We start from the raw sequence: 21,791 nt of genomic DNA, 5'->3' as shown, positions 1-21,791 counted from the left end.
GATGGGATTTGATGCATAACGACCCAAATGTTAAAAATTTCATCAAACCCTGATATTTGAAAAATCTGTTTTTATGACCGGCCGTGTATTTATCACAGAATCTCAGGATAAATAGATTCAAAGGATCAACCGTTAACATTTGGAGGCAGTAAATGAAATACAGTAAAACCCTGCACCATGAATAAAATATAATGACAAGTCTTTTCATCTCCGTCAGCAGATGTGGAAGCCGCCGCCTGTAGCTACATCTGTTCCTCTTTAAGAACCCATCTGAATGATGCTCTTGTTAATGGTTAGAAGAGGGTTAACAGCAAGCACCGGGTCTTTGTCTGGCTCTGCCATCAGGAGAGGGAGAACCCGGTGAGTGAAGACCGGTCCCTGGTGGCAGTGCAGACTCACACTGCTGCTGCTGCTGCCAAGAAACGAGTCGGAGCTGCCTCTGAAACCCTAACCCTAACCCTAACCCTGCCAAACAATCTCCCTTTCCTGGTTCAACGTGTGGGCTGGCGTCTAAACGGGACGTCTAGGCCTCAAAATTCACCAATTCGGTTATTTACACGTTTAAAATACTGTCTGCTAATAGTTTAGTTTCTCTTATATGTATTATTTGTACCCTAACCACATAGTAAGTCAAGGCACATCCCGGCATGGCTGAGATAAACAGGAGCAGGAGATGGTTTGATGTAGAAGTGGAACGGGCGGAGAGACGCCCGGCCCACACTTGTCATTAATGATGGATTGTTTATGGATTTTCCAGTCGGCCAGATGCAGCCACGAGCAAATTTATGCAGCGTCTTCCATCCACGTTAACACAATCCTACAGACGCACAAACCTCTGATACACTTTTTATTTTCTGTATTTTATTCATTTCAGGATCTGAGTTACTTCTACGTAACAGAAATATAACGACTATTGACCGTGTTCTGAATAGAGCTGCAGGTAGAATATTCAATTCATATTCCTGTTTACATGTTACTGTCTAAATTATAACTCACAACAACAATGCATCATCCAACCTGTTTACACATCAAACCCAGAACATGAGTCCTCGAGCAGATGGTAAAGAACAAATGTTGATGTCACAGAAATCTGTGAAAACACAGATTGTTTGTATTATAATGTGACTAAGATTCTAAATGATGCAAACATCTTAATTCATATTCTGCATATTCTGACCTTATTCAGCTAATCAGGAAATATGGCAGCATCTTAATCGTAATATTGTTTTAATCTGGTAAATATTGGAATTACTGGTGTCGGTGTAAATGTGTAATTGTGTGTTGTATATCAACGTGAGTGATCGCTGATAAGAATCAAGTAGAACTGTTCGAATGCTCAACACATTGAAGCAACACAAAAAAACAATCATGCATATTAGTGATGAATTATTATCTTTCCTCTTTGAGAGCGGCACACGTGCAGAATGCAGATAGGCTTCATTAATCTAGCGTTTTCTATTCTGATGCTTCAAACATCAACAAACACAATCAGCTGTGTGCAGCTGCTGTTGCTGCTTCCCTTTCAGCTCGGCCGTTACATCACCTGAAAGCCCCCCCCCCCCCCCCCCAAACACAAACTGGTTTCAGGCCGTTTCTGTGCCAAAGCAATGATGGAGTACAAACTGCCGGCCTGGACCATTACCGCCTCAGTCCTGAAGGAAACATGTTCAGCCTGTTCTTTGTTTCTTTACCTTTTTTATTTTTGCTTTAGCTTCGAGCCTCACGGAGCTGAGACAGATTCCTCCTCCTCTGCCGGACAACGCAGAGCAGGGACATAACACCAGGAGGAGGAAGAGGAGCCTGAGAGGAGAGAGGAGCAGACAGGTGTAAAAACACCCGAGGGTTCCTCACCGAGGAGAAACCGATGACAAGATCAGCCTCTTGCTCTCAGCCTCTCGGTCTGAGCCGATGTAAACCTGCTCTCTCTCTCTCCCTCTCATGCCCGGAGTGGATTCCAAGAGACGTTTCAAATATCAAAACGTACATTTAGTTCAAGAAGCTCGATGAAGCACAGAAAAACTGTCTTTCTCCAATTCCCTAAACCCAAATAAGGTCATTCTCAGAATAAGCATCTCTATAATCAAAGGTCTTTATCAGAATAAGATGAATAGTTGTAAACACAGTCACTATTACTCCATATAACAATATGTACAAAATAAAATCTGCAATTTCAAGCACTGACATTTCCCAAAACCAAACATTAGCTTTAGTCACCGGTGAGGCCTCACATGTCGCCTGTTGCTGCAACGTGATTGGCTGCGGCCACAGTGAGTAGCCGAGTCGTAGCGATGTGGCGTCTGGTCGGCCGAAGGCGCAGGAAACAATCCAAGGTCAAACATTTAGAATGACTCATCAGATCGTCCTGGGTACACACCTTGCAAATCTATGACCCAGTGTGTGTGTGTGTGTGTGTTGTGTGTGTGTGTGTGTGTGTGTACAGGCATGTCGCCAGTGCTTTATTTGTACTGGATCGAGCTTAAGGCTAATATTCCTCTCTCTCTCTCCGACTCCCTATCTTTGTGCCTGTCTCACTCCATGTGTGTTTCAGAGGAAGTGTGTGTGTGTGTGTGTGTGTGTGTGTGTGTGTGTGTGCACGTGTGTGTGATCGTGGGAGCTTATCTTAATGAAATCTGACAGAGAATTGTGACAATCAGTGAAGGAGCATCCTGCAGAGGTTAATAAGCTGTGTTCCTCACAGCATCAGCAGGCCGCCGTGCACGCACACACACAGACACACACACAGACACACGAACACACACCAATCTCCTGTGTGTTTTCATTCACCTAATTTTATATTTAGCGATTACAAACTCTGATTTCCAGCCCGGCTCCTTCATCCGGCTGCGAAGAGTCGATCTCTCCAGAAAAGACTCACAGGAGCAAAAACAGCGACATCACTCGTCCTCACTTGTGATAAACAACAGCTCGTGATGACATGTCACTCGTCCCGCTCTGTCGTCTGTGCTGCCCTGCGTCGTTCACACCACTCACACAAATAGAGCAGCTCATCTCACGCTGCTTCTGCCATGAAATACATGGTGAAAGAAATACTGCAACAGGAGAAGCAGGTGGGAAGCTCGAAGCCGGAGGAGTTACTGTCCCTCTGCCAAAGGAATAGCATGGCAGGAAATATTCGTGTATTCCAAATCTGGTTTTAGCATAATTTAATAGACATATTTCCGAATGAGGAATTTTAAACCCTGGCACAAACTGTAACACAAATTGACGCTTTAGTTTTTGAATGAGCGGTATCGCGAAGGCAAATCCCGATCAGCCCTGAACTCAATTCCTGAGTCTGGAGTCGTGTGCCTCTGACCATCTGCTCTCTAACCCTGACCAGGCGACACGGATGACTGCACTGCCACCCCTGGATTATGGCATCAACCCACACACACACACACCACCCACACACACATACACACACACACACAATAACACGTGCATCTTGGATTTCATGTTGCTGCCAAGCGATGACAGCATGTTTGTGTTTTTCAGCCTGTAAAGTCGCTCAAAGCAATAAATGGGCTCATTCTTTCACATTACCCTGAATAAAATATGGGACACATGATTATTATTATCTGCCAGTATTTTCCACATATTTCATTCATAAAGGAATCGCTTCTTTCCAGAACAGACCCTTGGGCGCAATGTGAAAATTGGGGATATTATAAAATTAGAGAACTTGTAAAAACTCATTTTGGAAAGCAGGTTGTGAGAATTCTCTTCTTTTTTTAGGGTCTTTGGTTCAAAGAATTAAGACGAGAGGAGCTTCACTTAACTTAATGAATAAAAACACAATAACAAAACATTAAAATGAGGATGATAAGTCAGAATATGGCTTCGTACCCAATCAGAGAATGACCTGAAATCCTCTTGTGCTCTCGTCTGGATCATGTTTTGAGTCCTTATGCTTTGACCCACAACAGAGAGTCTGTAGTCGCAGCGATGAAATAATCATGAACTACATTCCCAGTTTAGTTTCTTTCCACTGGTGCAGCTGCTTCCCACTATAAAAAGCCAGAATCCATGTGGTGAAGAATATCTGAGCTTCCACATATTGAAACAAATGAACAATTTCACGAATGACTGACGCTGGATATTTCGCGGAGCTTCACAGATCTTAAGCACTTATTTCAAAATTCAATCTTTACATTTGAATTAAATACTGCTGTGTTCCAATGTTTACGTGTACGATGACGCCATGGTGCAGTGGCAGGTTGAGAGATTATGGAAACTGGGGCACAACACACACAAAACACACACACACACACACACACACACACACAAACAGACACACTACAGTATTTCCCTATCTCTGTCTCTTTCAATTTCTTCGTCCGGAAATATACATGGAGAGCTCAGAGGTCTATTTCTGACTTGCTTCAACAGTAGAGTCAGTCAGGCATTGCTGATGAAATACACACACACACAAACACACGCACACAACCACAGACACACACACACTGAGCTAGGTAATACATTGCCTATAAAGCGTCCTCCTGACAATGCAGAATGACACGCTGCCCTCTCGGTTTCCCGGAGCTCTGACAACATCCAGACACTTCAGACCCGACTCACTTGTGGACAGGCCACAAAATCAGCATTTATAAGAAGGAGAATATTCCTCTGCCCAGTTCTCCCACTTCTCCCAGTACATGCCACTGCCCTGAATTCTAATTTATATGAAACGTGTTGCCATAGCAGCAGAGAACCCTACATTGCTCCTGTTTGACGGAGGCACGGAATTAAGGCAAAGGCATCAGAGAGTATAACCCCCCCCCCCCCCCCCCCCCCTCCCTCCCCGTCTAGAAAAAAAGAATCATGACAGTGGAATCCATGCAAATCCCGAACTTCACAAAAAGGGCCAGAAAGCAGCTTTGTGGGATTAAAAATTACTGCAAGAAGTCATAAATAAAACAAGTCCTTTGGGCACAAATCATGGAATTCACAGCCACGGGAGAATTATCAATCAGTGGGCCGAGTGACTGTCTGAGCAGGGAACTGTGGATAAGGCCTCAGATCCAGGTCGGAGGTGAAGGGAACCAGCAGAGCAGCTGGTCGACGAGTCCGATGATGGGATGAAATGGAAAATGGGGCCAGAATGAAACAGCAAGAGATTCCTACTCAGAGATTCTTGATGAATCCCAGTTTGCAAACAGACGAGTGTTAAACACGAGAAGACACTCAGGACTAAAGTAGGCCACCCCCCCCCCCCAAAAAAAAAAGAAGGTATGAAAAATTCAGGAGCGTCGATCACTCTCGCTGGGTTCGAGGACGACTCTCACACAGCGAGCTGGAAATCAATCAGCCCGGGAGGAGTCACAGAGACTTCAGGGTCGCGGTTTATTCCTGATCGCGGCTCGGAGTCCACAGAGATCAGTGGTCCGCCCAGAGCAGATGTCTGTCCCCTGCTTCACTGTGGCCCGATACAACAAGACTCTGGAGCTACCAGGATCACACGAGTGGGACGTGACTCGTACAATACGATTTAAATGAACCGTTTGGTTTCTGAACGCCAACATCGACCACATCGGTGTGATAGATATTCAGAGACGCTACGTTTCTCGCCCTCGTGGTTATTTTATTTTAAGCCTCTAAACTGAGAAGTGTCACACACGTCCAACATGTGCAGCGTCAACACTTCACCGTCCTGTTGCAGAGCAGCGATCCGGATAAACAAACACACAAACACACACACACACAACATGATTCAACTCAGCTGCATCCCCCTCCCTGATGATGCATTCAATGTTCATATTGGAGTTTTAAGTATCACCATGTACAACTAATCCTTGGCAGCGATTTACAAAAGGCATTAGTGTCTGTGCCATTAAGCTGGGGAGGCATTTTATATTCTAGTGTTTTGTGCATTATTTTTGTCTACCAGTCTTCTGCCATTGTTTTGTTGGCGTTTCTTTGATTTCTGCACGTCGATACATGTCCACAAATCAAACCTCAAACTGGCTAAAGCAAATGTATTTACATTATATTTTATTCTGCAAAACAACAACTCTAAGTCTAGTTTCACCTAGTTATAACAGAAGCCTCCTGGTTTATTGGGCTTTAGTATTTTCTGGATTAACTCCAGAACGAAGTGATCACTAATTCAAGTTAAAGAGGTTTTCAATGGTTTTGCATGTTGCCAATCTGCCACTGTAAAACCAGTGAAACGTCTACATTTGCAAATAACCCTTTTAAAGCATCGTGTTTACACAAATACATGTGAAAACTGCTTCATTTAATTGCCTCTTTATGAAACAACAATACAGTATTAAACCAGATTCCTCTTCCTTGTGATATCTGATAGAGACTAGAGGATGGAAGGTTTTTCGATTACACTATGGAGTCTGTAAAGCGAGGAGGCAGGACTGTATATTAAATCTGCCCGTTTTTAAATTATGGATTAAAAAGCCAGAAAATTTATCAGAAAAATGTGTCTGTGTCAGTTGCTTCTACACACTGTGGGTACACTGCGTGTTCTATGGAGAGTTAACTATCGAGGTGAAGAGACTTTTTTCATTTCAATGTGACTTTAAAGAGACCACACTGCACCTCGAGCCCAAGGCGGCTGAATTATGATTCCTTTTTTTCCCAGCCACCACTTCCCTCAGCACAAAGAGATATAACAAATCTTATGGTGGGAGTCCTGGGGGGGGGGGGGGATGAAACCCTCCAGTGGCAAAGAGATGGAAGAGGAGCATCTCCAAAAGGCCACCTGGAAACATGTGAGGCCCTTGGTAGACGTCCAGCTTGAGGTTATTGACACAGCGGAGCCACAAACAGAGTGAATGTGATGGATGGGGGGGGGGGGGGGGGGGAGATGGGTGGGGGGGGTGCTCTGTTAGAAGTTGCAACCCTGTCATTTGCAAAGTGAGAGATGAAAGCTTTGATCCTCGAGGCAGAAAGAGAGAGAGAGCGTTTGAAATGTCCTTGAAAGCCGACAGGTGCAGTGGAGCCGTCTTCAGACAGGAAGCCCAGATAAGGACGTTCCACACATGAGGGGCCATGCAGGAGATGGTCCGGAGATATTTACATTCACAGTGAATCCTCAGGACAACATCACGCTGCAGTTTATTGAAATTTTTACGGAGGGGAAAACTCCAGAGATCGTCTGGAACAACTCACTCGGACATTTGCCTCCTCACACAAAGGCCCTCTGGGGAAATTCCAGGAGAACGTCCAGAGTTCAGTGTGAGTCTCAAAGCAGCTTAAGAGTAGAAACCTCAAATCCTTCTGAGCCAAAGCAAACAGAAAAAAGTCTCAATCAACCAAGTCCTCTTAATCAGCCCCTAAAGATCATGTGTCGTATGAAATGTGCATTAAAAGAACATGAAACTCAAACGCTGCTCACGTCCTGTTCTCATGTGATGACATATTGTAGTGAGGAACGTGCACTTCTTATTTCCAATCTGTCTCATTAAGAGATTAAATGAATCGCTTGATTCCGCGGCATAATTATCCAGAAAGGCCCCAGAACAACAGGAATGTGTCCAAGTCAAACAGAACGCCTGCACAGTCTGCGCTGCTATACAAGTGATGAATGACTGATCTGATTAATGTGGCGGCTAACGACCCGTTACTGATGGATGCAGCGTTCAGACGGAGCCGGGTTCGCCTCCAGGAGGCAGGCGACGAAGGGACTCCTTTGAAGAATCTCACATTTTCAGACGTGTTTGGCTTTTAAATGAATAACCGAGCGCTTGCGCAGATGTCGAAGCGTTTCAACCAACGGTGTGTGTCTGCTCTTCAGTTCGGCTTGTGACTCAAACACAAAGGAGCATGTGAGGGAACTAGAATCAGACTTTAATTAGGATTTCAAGCAATTCCTACTCCCCCCCATCCCCCCTCAACAGAATACAGCTGTGGTGAGCAGATGACAGAATTAATAACCGAGTCAAATTAATGTTCAGGATAATAACGACTGTGAAGATTCAGGGGAAAAAAAATCACATTTCATACAAGAGCTTGAATTCCTATTGGAGTTCAGGTGAAGGGTTGAAAGTCAAAGATCAAAGGATCAGGCCCTGTTCAAAGGATCACACACGCACGCACACGCACACACACACACACACACACACACACACACTGCTCCCTCACCTTGGTTAGCTGTGCGATCTTCTTGCTCATCTTCAGGTGCAGGTCCTGGGTATATTCCAGGGTGATGCCGGGCTGGAAGCTGGAGGCCGTGGGGGAGGTGAATTTCCCCGGCCCGGTAGCAGGGCAGTAGTACGGCTGCCAACCGGAGCCGGTCGCCATCTTCACGACGCTGCCTCACGGACACGGCCGGTCGGTGGTGCTGATGCTGATGCTGATGGTGGTGGTGGTGGTGATGGAGCGGGACGCTACTGGGACAGAGTCCTGGTTTCTCCACCCCCCACCACCCCCACCAGCCCCGGTGACACTGACTATCAGAAGGACGCGCCGCGCTCCGGCCGGACACCGTCGACATCTGGCTTCATCCTGACCGTGGTGAATCGCTCTCAGGCGGGTCGCTCTGCCGCTAAGCCCCGTGCCCGTCGGTGAGCCTCATCCCGTCGGTTACCGAGCTGCGGCTCCGTCACCTGCCGCCGATGTGCGGCTGTTTCCCGGGCGGCTGCTGCCTCGTTGGTCGGGTCCCCCCCGCCCCCCGCCCGGTCGGTCACCTGCCGGGGTGTGTCAGCGGTTGGCCCCGGGTCCTGCTCGGTGCATTGCGGGTACGTGTGCGGGGGGAGAGTGCGTGTGTGTCGGACTCTCGCTCGGACGCGGCTCCGCTGTTGCCATGGATCACCTCAACACTCCGTGCTGCGTTCAAGGACCGTAGGACCAGCGCTGCGTTCAGGGGCTGTGGGAGAAACACAACGAGGACAGCTAGCGACGTGAGACGTTCACAGAGCGTGGGTTGTTTTTCAGTCCAGCTCAACTTCAATTAATCAATTAACCAATCAAACTTTAACTATACAGCATCTTATAAAAAATTCAATTAGCAGTTTAAAGTAACTGATAAATGAAACAGTAAAGACAGAATAAGTTATAATGAGATACCACCACAAGTAAATAGAGCTTATTAAAAATAAGATGATAATATAACTAGAATGAGTGTAAATTATAAAAAGCCATAAAAGTATTAAAACACCAAACGAACGCCAGACTGAAAAGATGGTTTATTTTGTGTATTAAAGGTCAGTGTGTAGAATCTAGTGACATCTAGTGGTGAAGTGTCACGTTGCACCTGAACTCCCCTCACCTCTGAATGAAGATCACATTTTCTAAAGGCTCATTGATCCTCAACATTAGCGACATATATGGAAACAGAGTGAACACATCAACCCATGTTCTCCTGTTGGAATCTGTGTCATAATTCTGAAATTGATATTTTTAAAGGACATATTCTCTAATCCACATTCAGACTCCTCTCATGTGAAATAATGTGAAAGAGTTTCCAACCTGATGCTGTTTCTCCTCAGCTGCAGTCGAGCTGCATGTTTTCAGGAAGATTAAAACCTTTCTCACAATCTGCTCTGCAACACGATGTTAACCCTTCACCTCCCACAAAGACAATGAACCATAACAAGCTGATTTTTAAACCAAAATCTAAGAGAAACAAAAATAAAAAGGGAAATAGTATCAGAAAAAAAAAGCAAACTTTGGAAATGAATGAAATCTGCAGTAAAAGACTTCATCTCTCTTCCTGGACGTGAACTGTAAATCCCAGAAGCTCATGTAAGACACTCAGTTATTCTCCGGCACACGAAAGCATCAAGATGATCTACGTAACAACGAACAAGCATAGAAAGAAACATTAAATTTGACATTGTCCTCCAGGAATAAAGGGATTTACCACATTTGTATTATTTTAATCTACATTAACGTTCTGCCTGTGATAGTTGACAAAACCCAACCCCACCTCGTCCATGTTAGATGGGACATGAACCAAACTGAGAAGTAAAACCCATTTTTCTTAAAGATCAGTTCTTCCTGATGTTTGTCCTCAGGAGCTGATTCCACAGATCTCTCAGTCATCAACACAAACAGATGCACAGGTCTGATGAACCTGGTTATTCACAGAGAGCTTTAAACACCAGGTCCAAGGAGACGGAGCCTCAAGGTCCATCAATACAGGGATTTATCTCCCGGGTTCTGGAAGGATTCATTCCAGCAGACGAGGTTATCACCGCGGCTCAGTCGATGCTTTATGAAAGATACTGGTGGCGTCAATAAGCTCCGAACAAATCCTCCGCTCCTGACGCCATTTAGCAGCAAAACCTATAAAAGCCTTGACTTATGAAAAGAGGTCCAGGGACAAAGTGGAGAGATGAGTGAAGACTGACAGGACGCTGGTGTGCAGCTGCTGGAGGACATCATCCTGAAGACGACACTGGTTTCTAATGTTCTGGAGTGATGTCCCAGCACCAGTTGTGTTGTTCACGTGTGTGTTGTTGATCTTCTTCGTGCAGCTAATAAGTGTTTCTTTTTATCTGCAGCGTTTATCTTCTGAGTGTCGCTGGGAGTTAGGAGCCGATCCCAGTTCACATGAGCAATGAAGATGGTTTCTAAGCCCGTGTTGGGACAAGGTGTTTTTTATTTTATCGACTTTAGAGCAATAAATATAAGAAAAAGATCATATCTGGCAACGCGGCACCTAATAAATTCTCCTATTCAACAGTTGGTTGGGTAAACTCCATGAACCTGAGTTCTCGTCCCAGAGGGAGAATCTGTGTTCAGTGAGTTCAGAGCGGAGGGGGGGGGTCTACGGCTCCTGAGAGACACATGAAATATGGTTCAATCACAACAATACATACAACTGCCTGTACTTTTATTGTATATATATTTGATATCCAAGAAGTAATAACTGCAGCAATATCTCTACCATTAGAAACATCATTTCACTCCTCGTTGTTTTGGCCCCTGAGTGAAATAACGGCCTCATGTTCTGTCAGTCCCATGTTCTGCCCGTGTGTTCGATGCCAGTGTGTGTGTGTGTGAGTGTGTGCAGCTTCCTGTTTGTGTTTCTGACACACGTCGACTGATACTGGAGGAATATGGATTGTATCTGGTTCAACACAATGATGAACTGCTCTCTATTGTTCTGTACTGTGCACTGGGGATTGATTCAGTATCTGCAAACACACACACACACACAGTCACACACCCTTTGTGTTTGTCATCCATCTGTGTTTCTATTTTTAGAGGATGTGAAATTAAAGCACGCTTCACCTCTTCAAGCTTAATAATTGGAATATTTGGTAGGCTGGAGCTTCGTCTCTCCGAGGGAACACAGAAAACCTCGATTCAATTAGGAGCCGGCCGGCGGCGCACCCGGAAAGTAATAAAGTTGACAACATAATAACCACGAGAATCTAATCTCTCTGTGAAACACACAGTGAGCCGCGTGCACACCGCAGGGCCAACAATCAAGTGTGTGTGTGTGTGTGTGTGTGGGGGGGGGTAATTGCATGACTTCAGAGGAGGTGCTTGTGTTGAGTTTTACTGAGGAAACGCAGCTTTAGATCAATTCAGAGCAAAAAGTGTCAGATCACCACAAACTCACACAGTGAAACGACACAACTGAGACTCGTGAATCAGTTTAATACACAATAGAGTGTGAGAGCAGATCCTGGTGCTGCTGCTGCTGCAGAACGCTCATTAATATTCATGAGGGCCAGGTTCATATATATCAGGTCTCTGGAGAAGTGGAGCGTCTGAGGATCCCATTGTGTTGTGGTGGTTTAAATACAGTTAACAGGATGGTTGTGGTGGGAATGCAGATACGTGGGAGATATTTTTGACCCATACAGGCATAAAAATATTCATAATTGTACATCTACAGTGTTTTATCTTGGCTGAGAGAACTTAATAATAATATTAAAATCCATTCAGGAAACATCGAATCCCAAACTCTTCAAACTGAAAATTACTGGATAATGTGTCAGAATACCTTTGATTTTCTTCTCTCTCTCTCTCTCTCTCTCTCTCTCTCTCTCTCTCTCTCTCTCTCTCTCTCTCTCTCTCTCCCCCCCCCCCCCCTCCCCCTCTCTCTCATGTCGTCCCAGGAGGAACTTCAGTGACAGGTCCCCTGATCACAGAGAACACAAACATGCATATGTATGTCCTTCTCAGGGATTCAGCAGGTGTGCGGTTGTGAGTGTCTGTGGTTATGTGTGTGTGTCTGTGTGTGTCTGTGTGTGTGCTCCCCTGCCGGCTCACAGAGGACAGAGGTTGTGGAGTAAATCCTCCTCCTTCACTCACTGTACCACTCATCCATTATTCACTGAGTCGCCTGCAGTCATTTAAAAAAGCAGCAGAACTCAAGTTCCTCGTGTTTTTAAAGGAAACTTGTTGTGTTGTTGTTGTGTTGTTGTGATTGTGTCAAAAGTGCAACGATGCAGAAAAGGTTTTATTTTTGCCAAAAACTATTTATAACTTAAGAATTTTAGTTTCTTAAACGTAAAACAATGTAAATTTACTACAACACCACGTTTGTATCACAGTTAAATATCATCTGAGCTCAAGAGTAAAAATCACTATATGTGCGTTTGTTGGTTCAAATCCCTTCAAACCTGTAATTTAATACAGTGTTGTGCTTACAGTTATATACAGTGTGTGTATATCATCAGGGTTTATAATGTGTGTCACTCACTTTACCACAGAGAATAATAACAGTTACATAATAAGATTTAAAACAGATTATAATCTGAAAAACCAGAGGCCACATGATGTCAAGGTAAACACACACACACACACACGCACATGCACACACACACACACACACACACACACACACTACATCAAGTAACAACTAAGGTTCTACAGATCAGTCAAACTTATCACTACGGTTCAATCAGGTTCAATGTTTGTAAATATTATATATTTTATATAATTCTGCTTGTTCTGGTTTCAGGTGAAATATGAACTATTATCATCTTTATTTGAAAAGACATTGTGATATTCAAAATGTCATCTAACTTTCTCCTTTATCGTTTCTACTGTCACTTTGTTTTAGTTTCTTCTTCTCATGTAATTCATCTTAATTCTGCTTTGAGTTGTTTATATTTTAATTCATGTATAAATCAATCAGACTTTCCTCTGACTCACTGTTTTCTTTTCTCATCTGTCACTGTAGTTTTGGATTCAGCTTCATTATTAAAACCTTCTTGTTTCTCCAGCTGACAGAACCTGACACGTCTGATCGTTCCTCAGGTGACTGACTGATTCCCTTTGAGATGTCTAATGACTCATTTCACCTCCTTTCACTCTTCAATCAAACTGATCTGAGACGAGTCATCGACCTGAGACGAGAAAACAAAACAACAAGCGTCTCAGACGACGACTTCTCACACGTTTCAGATCCAGGAGCTTTTTGTTTAATCACCTTTTTATCATCAGAACCCAGAACTTGATGTAGAACAGAACCTGAGCAGGTTCTCTAACTCCTCCTCGTCTCCTTCAGGCCTCAGGGATCCTCTGCTCACTCTGCTCCCTCTCCCTCTCCTCCCTCTACTTCCTCTTGTCCCTCTCCCTTTCCTGCCTCACCTCCCTCTCCTCCCTCTCCTCCCTCCCTCTCCTTCCTCTGCTCCCTCTGCTCCCTCTCCCTCTCCTCCCTCTCCTTCCTCTCGTCCCTCTCCCTCTCCTCCCTCTCCTTCCTCTCGTCCCTCTCCCTCTCCTCCCTCTCCTCCCTCTACTGCCTATCCTGTCTCACCTCCCTCTCCTCCCTCATCTCCCTCTCCTCCTTCTCGTCCCTCTGCTCCCTCTCCTCCCTCTCCTTCCTCTGCTCCCTCTCCTCCCTCCCTCTCCTCCCTGTCCTCCCTGTCCTCCCTCTCCTCCCTCAGCTCCCTCTCCTCCTTCTCTTCCCTCTCCTCCCTCTTCTTCCTCTGCTCCCTCTCCTCCCTCTCCTCCCTCTCCTTCCTCTGCTCCCTCTCCTCCCTCCCTCTCCTCTCTCTCCTCCCTCTCCTTCCTCTGCTCCCTCTCCTCCCTCCCTCCCTCCCTCCCTCCCTCTCCTCCCTGTCCTCCCTGTCCTCCCTCAGCTCTCTCTCCTCCTTCTCTTCCCTCTCCTCCCTCTCCTCCCTCTCCTTCCTCTGCTCCCTCTCCTCCCTCTCCTCCCTGTCCTTCCTCTGCTCCCTCTCCTCCCTCCCTCTCCTCTCTCTCCTCCCTCTCCTTCCTCTGCTCCCTCTCCTCCCTCCCTCCCTCTCCTTCCTCTCCTCCCTCTCCTCCCTCTCTCTGAGGACAGGACACCTTTGTGCTGGAGGTAATGGACGAGAAGCTGCACCGACTCTTCTGGGCTTTTAAACACCATCGGGCTTTTAGACGTCTAAGTGCTTATGATGCCGGAGGGAAGACGCAGAGTTAGAAACCCAGAGAGAATCAAATGAGACAAACTGAGAGAGGTTCAGGAGAAGAAGAGGAAGAGGAGGATGAAGAAGAAGAAAGATGTCGTGAGCTCATACAGAGAAGAATAAAACTCATAAAATGAAAAACGTTGAATGAGGATCAGGATTTTAAGTGAAAACAAAATCAACCTACTTTGTTTGGTCCTGTGCTGCCCTCTAGTGGTACTCAGGGGCACTGTGCAGTAAACTCAGGATACTGATAGAATATACTTTATATACAGACACAAATATACAGAGATACTAACAGAATATACGACCGGAGATCATGAACAACTAAAAATACTCTTTGTGCAAAGACACAAGACTGACTAGTCTTATAAAAGAGAAATAAATAGTAGGGAAAACCTGATATATATATATATTATTTTGTAGTTAAATTATAACTATGCTTATACTCATATATCCTTAAGGCCTTTAGTTCTTGTATAAGGCGTATAAAACAAAACAGGAAGTGGTTTGATAACCTGAAATGTCTTAAAATGTCCTGAACCAGTGTCTGAAAAGAAAAAACACCAAGATTCAGATTTTTATTTACGTCCACGTTAAATTGTAAAAACTCAAATTTCAACCTGATCAACAAAGAGGAATTTAAAAATCAGTTATGTCATGAAAATCTATCAAAACGGTGAAAATGTATTAATGTTGCAATGTTGAAGAAAGTAGAAGTAAAAGTTTAAGTTACACACACTCACAAAGAGGAAGAAAAGAGAAGCAATGTTCTCACAACTTGTATTAGTTTCCTCTCATAATTTATCAGAGATAAAAAACAATCAGTGTCCAAATCTTCACCTGCTTCACGTCAGTGAGAAGATTCAGCTCAGACATTTCAAACTGCTCAATGAAAAACATCCGACAAGATGTTTACAAGAAACTCTCACAACTTGATTTACTGTGAGAGTATTAAAGGAGAATTAAAGGAGAGAGTAAAAGGAGAAAAGACGAGGGAAAGAGAGAGAACGTGTTTATTCACAGGTTATATTTCACGGGATCATTTCATCAACAGATTCTACAAACTCAGAGTCAGAGGATTCGTGTCTGACTCGTTTCTCTGAGGATGAAAACAAAGAATCCTGTCAGGAAGTGATCGTCTGTGACCGAGCGTCTCTCTCTCTCTCTCTCTCTCTCTCTCTCTCTCTCTCTCTCAGCTTCAGGCCGATAACAGAGATGTTCTCAGTCTCTCAGTGTCGAGATAAGAGGCAGAATTATGAGTTGTGTCAGGAAGCAGAGGACGAAGAGTCTGTGATGTTAATCTCTCCTTCTCTTATAAATCCTGGGAGTGGTTTGTGCTCTGAGGCTGAAACTTGAACCGATGGCAGAAGAGTTCACAGATAAAAGTGGATTAAAAACATAAACAGGAGGAAAAAGCTGATATGAGTATTTTTATTAAACAATTCATTCATAAAGTAATATATAAATTAATAATTAGAACCTGTCTCAGCACATTTTGTCTTAAAACTAAATGAAACGTGTTCTTCTCACATAGTGAAGCCAAAGTGTCTCAATCGCCTCCTGGTGGCCGGCTGCAGTATAGCTCCATGTTAGTGAATGGGATATGAACCTAACTAAAAAAATCTAAGTACACATTGATGACATCTTTTATTAAAATATAGTTCCTGACATTTTAAGGAAGTGATCACACCAATGTTTTGATCATTTATATATTTAAACATATATATTTATTTTGTAAATAAATGTAAATAAACAAACAAGTAATCAATTAAGAATGACCGTATACATAACCAGCTTCAGGTATATCTACAAATATGTTGTATACCTGTGCTTTATATTGTATATGATGTACAAAATATAAAAATGTAATAATAAATCAAATCTAAATATTAAAAATAACTATATATACATTTATAGATATATAAATATATATAAACTCATATACCTCTCTACCCAGATTCCATTATAAACTTTTAAACTTTGCATTGTTATTTGTAGCAAAAAGAGAGGAATATAAACCATGGATTGGACATTGATTTCACTCCATAGGTTGTGTAATGTGTTGACAAACAAACAAACAAGTAAACAACCTGAAGAACAAAATAACAACAAGGATCCAAACTTATTAAAAGATTCTTTATTCACAATAGAAGTGTAACAAATATAGTTTATTAAAAAGTCTGCTGCTTATTAATATCATTTTAATCCATAAGTTCAGAAGATTTTTATACAAATGTAGAACGGCCCATTTGCCGGGTGGAATATTTACAATTTTTCTTTTTCAATAATAATAGTAATTATAATAAAATTATTAACACGATAAAACAAATTTCCCCAACAAAATTAAAATATTGCATATAAACGCAAAGTAAACTATGTGCAATGGAATGATTATCAGCAATATTTTGTACAGACACATTTCTGAGGTTGTTTCACACGTTTAAACCTTTTCAAAGTAAAATGTCAAACATTTTAAGAACCAATATAGTTTGAGGACGCGTCAGTTTTATTTAAAGTTTAGTTTCTTAAAGGGGAAGTGTCACATTTCCAACGGGGGGATTCCTTTAAGTGGGCGTCATTTCCCTTTAACGTTCAACCAACTGAAAAGCTTCGTAACGCAACAGATCGTCAAAACACGATATTCAACAATAATCACCAAAAAGACGATTTCCAGGAAACCGTCTGTTCAGGAAGTGACGCGTCCACATGGAAAAATAAATACTCCGGGAGATAAATCCAACCACACGTGGAGCATACAGGTTCTAAGTTAACTGCCTTTAATTCCGAATAAGTCAAAAAACGTTTTCCGAGCGTCCACGCTTCTCAGACACGTGGTAGCTAGCGTGCGAAAGTTAACGAAGACTTTCATTCTCAAATGTTCTGTAGAATTGTACGAAGAAATCTCAGCATGGGGACGGAGACTGTAAACCTACACCCTCGCTCGGGTTCGTTCAGACACTCAAGAAAAGATTCTGGTAAAAATATTTAGCACTTCATACCACCACCACCCCCCCCCCACGGTGAAAAGAATACGATTTTAAACCCTCCACCAGGTCAAAGGTCACCAGAATCAAAGAGCGTGAATCAAAACAGAGCTTAAATATTTCATCGTTAATTAAAAAGCATATGATTTGTTTTAAAAAAAGTTTTTCCTTCTGGAGGTTTCAAGATGAAGAAGTGACTTCTACCACCAGAGGGCGACTCCAGAACTTAATCCGTAGCTTAATTAAAAGTGAACGACACTGAAACGCAGAAGAAAGAGAGTGTTTGTTTCTCCTGGGTCAGAAGTCCGAAGGCACAAACACAAATATATTAATCCATTTCATCTTTTTGTATTTTTAACCTCCTATGATCCTCCGGCAATTTAACTTTTTCCTTATTTCAAATCATAAGAAACTTGATATTCATCCATTTTGTATAAATCTAACGACGCTTCAACGGAAATAACAATTTTACAGCTTGAATAAAAAGTCGTTTTCATTGGTCCTCAACTCGACATTAACTGGAAACTTTTTAAATTCATATTGAAATGAAACCAAACATTAAAGTGTCATAGCTACATCACAACCACTTTACTTTGGGCCAATAAGATCAAAGAAATCACCAAAAAGAAACAGATCAAAGCCGAACGACCCTGAACTCGTTAGTTAACGATAAACGCGACCGTCACAGAATCAGGAAAGATTCACGTTGTGTCTCCGTCGTTCCTCTGAATTTCCATCGAGCAGCTTCAGGTTCGTTAACACTTCACTTTACGATTAACACTTACATCCACGACGCTGAAAACAAAAACCCCAACGAATCCAAACACGTGTGATTTGGATAATTTCCTACGAATCAGAAAAACAACAACAACAAAACGAGAACACGCATCGCTTCCCGTCTCTCTGCGAACGAACCTTTCCCTGCGTCACGGTTTGTGCTTTACGAAGAAATAAAAAAAAAACCCAGACAAAATAACAGACAACAAACAAAAGCACAAAGAAGTGAGTCAACAAAGACGTATACAAAATATTCTTCACTTCACATTGGATCGTACATTCATTCAGCTTCTGTCCTCCTGTACAACTGGTTCCCTCGGCTCCCCGGTGCTTTTCTTTAACGATTCTTTCAGCCGAGAAAAACAAACATCACGTCGAAGGTTTTGAAGCCGGGCGTTTAAAAAAACGTCTTTAAAAAGATCGTAAGATGGAAGCTTCACAGATGATTAATGAGGTTTTAACTACGGGGCGTTTTATAGACGCAGAGCTTCAAACCTTCTGAAATCTGTCGGAACAGGATGTTTGTTTTTTTGTGGCAGATAAATATGAAACAACCTTTAAAGCCACCTGGGGGTCACATCCCCAACAACACACCTCTGAGTTCTATGGTTCACTACTACACAATAAATTAACACAGGCAGCAAATAGTCCCACCAGCACAACACACCATCACATGGATAATAGAAGAAAAGGAAACACGCTGTCGTCTGTACAGTGAATGAAGAGAATCTGCTCACGGCTCAGAAAGTCCACGGGAAAGACGACGGGCTGATATGTGTGTGTCGGTTGTGACGTGAGAGTGGCTCATTGGGGGGTTTTTGGTTTTAGAGGAAAGTTTGGAATTCAGGGAGAGTTTGTCATTTTAATCTGAAAGTTTCCGATTGAGTAAAGAAAAGAAAACTGAATCTGTATTTTAACTGCAGCGTGGTGAAGTTCTCTGCGTTTCTTTCACCTTCTGAGACAAATGTGTCGTCAGCGACTTTGTGAAACAACAAACTACGACTTTATGAACGTGTGGACGAAGAAATCTGAAACGTGGGAGGAGCCAGAACCTCAGTGCAGCTCGTCTGCTCTGCTCGGAGACATCTGGGCTAACGGGTCTCTGTCGGAAAAGAACCAAAATAAACAAATCTAAACAAAGTGTTTTGTCGTTTGAAGTTTTTAATGACGACTTAAAACTTTTATTAAAGCTCATGAAGAAGAGGAGGAGGAGGAGGAGGATCCTGCACGTTTCTGTTTAGATCAATGTTCGTAAAGATGGCCGACACGACGGCTCCCAAAATATGAAGCCAAAGCATCTTGATCGCCGCCTGGTGGCTGGCTGCAGTATTGCTCATACGTCCCTAATGGATGGGACCAAACTAAAAGGACACAAATTATCAAAGTAGCATGTTGTTTATATTTTTGGGCCTAAAATTGGTTTTAGTTTGTTATTTGCTGCTATGAAAGGTCGTGATTGACAGCTGAGACTAACTCAGGACTGGACTGACGGCTCCATCACCTGCACAGGATTCGAACCCGGGACACTTTAGCTTCATTTCTGAAAAGTGGGAGGAAGTGGAGACGTGTCGTCCATATTTATTTACACACAATGATCCAAATAAACGATGTAAAGAAGCTCGGTCGAAGATGGAAGAAGAAATTTGGTTTTAAAGATCCAGGTCTGAATTTGATTCTCCCTCTCATGAGCAGATCTTTGATAAAAAACAAGTCACTGAGGTTAAAATGAGTTTGTGTTTGTGTTTAAAGCTTAAAATAAAAAACTCATATATATAAATATGAACGAGTCATAAAGCCCAGGTCTCATGTGTAATAAGTAGCTCTCGCCACTAGGTGTCAGTGTGGACCAGTCTATGGGATAAAAAGGATGGAGCGAGAATCCCGGAGTTCCAGTGATTCAGTCTCTTAGTGTTTGATCCTCAGATGAACCTGAGCTCGTCCGAGACGTTTCCACCTTGTGCTGCTGTGAAGCTTCAACTGAATATCAGAATAAAAATAAATCCTTTAATCCGGGTCTAGTTTTGGTTTAATCCTCGTGTGAGGCGTGGGAACGTCACTTAAAGCTACGTTTTCAAACCTGTCTCCTCTGTGTGTGTGTGTGTGTGTGTGTGTGTGTGTGTGTGTGTGTGTGTGTGTGTGTGTGTTTGAGCCGTCTCTCCCTTTTCAACAGTGAAGGCACTAAATCGAAGACTAAAAACTGGATTTAATCTGGCTACAGTTCTGTGCGGCGTCCGGAGAGAGCGTTGGGGTAGAGAACACCGAAATGAAGTGTCAGGTGAGAGCGATCAGTCGAACTCAGGAGGATGAGGAGGCTCACGACGGAATGGTAAGGCTGTATTGAGTCAGTATGGCTCCTTGTGTGTGTCTGTGTGTGTGTGTGTGTGTGTGCAGGTGTGTGCGTCTGCATCTCCTCACAGAGGAGAGAAGATCCTACAGACGGTTCTACGCTGAAATGAGGACAGAGACGAGAAGAGGAAGATGAGGAAGAGGAAGGTCCGACCGGTACTGAACCTCGATTGTGAGACTAGATTCAGAATTGATATCCTGGGGGGGGGGGGGGGAGCAGACGGTTTAGAAAAAAAACAAAGGTTCCTCTTCAGTTATGAAATAAGACGATGGGAAGTGAACGCAGCTTCCTGTGGTTTGCCAGGTCAACCAAGTCTAACTGGGTTCGATTCCCCCCCCAAAGAACAGGGTCCATGTGTCCACTGTGTCCACAAAAATCTAATTCAGGAAAATACCAGTTGATAATCAGAGAATATTAAAAACCAACACCGACAGTCGTCCTGTCGTTCACCACACTGTCGTTTCAAACTGGTCCCGGGGACGACTGACCTCAAGTCAGCACCTCATCCGACAGGAAGCGCGTCCGTCCGCGTCAAGAACAACAACAAAAAAACAACAACAACAAAAACTGGACTCGACTGAGAGAACTCAGCTCCGACGTGTCTTCAGTTTAGATCCCGTTTAAAAACAAAAAGAGTGAAATCCCATCGAGAGGCGTCAGCGGGCGACTCCGGCTGGAGGCTCAGGTTTTCAGCATCAGAGGTTCTTGCACGGGGGGGGGGGGGGCACTACTCCACCTCATTGGGTATTTCTGTTTGGTCCTTCCGGATCACGGGCAGGGGGTGAGCCTCGGTGTTGAAGACCCAGTGGTCGAACGGCAGGTGGTCGTCCTCAGAGAAGAGCAGGTACAGATACCTGCAGGAGACAAAGACACAAAGTTGTGTTAGATGTTTGTAATTCAGAATGTCAGGAAGTTATTTAACACAATGATCAGATCATGTTCAGGGATTAAGCCTGAGGTAAAACTGAAAACTTTTGGAGGAGGTAAAGTTTGAGTTTGAGACAAACGCAGCAGAACAGAACTTTGTGTTGTTTTCCGGAGCCTACATTACCCACAATGCCCCTTGTTTCACGCGTCCTCACAGATTCTAATGTCGTCCTGGTGATTTTTATCTAATTTCATCAGCAATGAGGTAAAAGGAGTTGAAATCTTTTGGGTAAACATTGTTTTGATTAAACCAACACGCCTCCACGCTTGTCTTCATGTTTTTAAACGTCACTCCTCGAGGGATCCACACTTGTTTGATATTATCTTCTCAGTATTCGTCAGTTGTCCTGCCAGAAGAGCAGTGATGAAACAGATGGGGGGGGGGGGGGGGGGGGGGGCTTCACGCCAGCAGTTGTCAAACTGGAGGTGATTTAATTCTGCAGC

At 43.5% G+C, this 21,791-nt stretch overlaps 2 protein-coding genes across 5 annotated transcripts in view; both read right to left on the bottom strand.

Moving 5' to 3' along the window:
- The window catches only part of fam184ab (family with sequence similarity 184 member Ab), an 80,457-nt gene extending 71,702 nt beyond the window's left edge, over positions 1–8,755 (bottom strand). For all 4 annotated transcript variants that reach the window (XM_062412073.1, XM_062412075.1, XM_062412074.1 and 1 more), the window contains exon 1: positions 8,098–8,755. In XM_062412073.1, the coding sequence (XP_062268057.1) occupies positions 8,098–8,256 (159 nt within the window). In that variant the 5' untranslated portion in view covers positions 8,257–8,755. The remainder of the gene's footprint in view (positions 1–8,097) is intronic.
- Positions 8,756–16,434: 7,679 nt separating this feature from the next.
- man1a1 (mannosidase, alpha, class 1A, member 1) overlaps positions 16,435–21,791 on the bottom strand; it is a 93,503-nt gene continuing 88,146 nt past the window's right edge. Inside the window, exon 12 of the mRNA XM_062410855.1 lies at positions 16,435–21,274. Coding sequence (XP_062266839.1) covers positions 21,148–21,274 — 127 coding nt within the window. The 3' untranslated portion in view covers positions 16,435–21,147. The remainder of the gene's footprint in view (positions 21,275–21,791) is intronic.

This window comes from Platichthys flesus, chromosome 18 (genome assembly GCF_949316205.1).
Source record: "Platichthys flesus chromosome 18, fPlaFle2.1, whole genome shotgun sequence".
Taxonomy (NCBI): Eukaryota; Metazoa; Chordata; class Actinopteri; order Pleuronectiformes; family Pleuronectidae; genus Platichthys; species Platichthys flesus.
The sequence above is the reverse complement of the archived record's forward strand: the minus strand, read 5'-3'. Positions and strand labels throughout refer to the sequence as shown.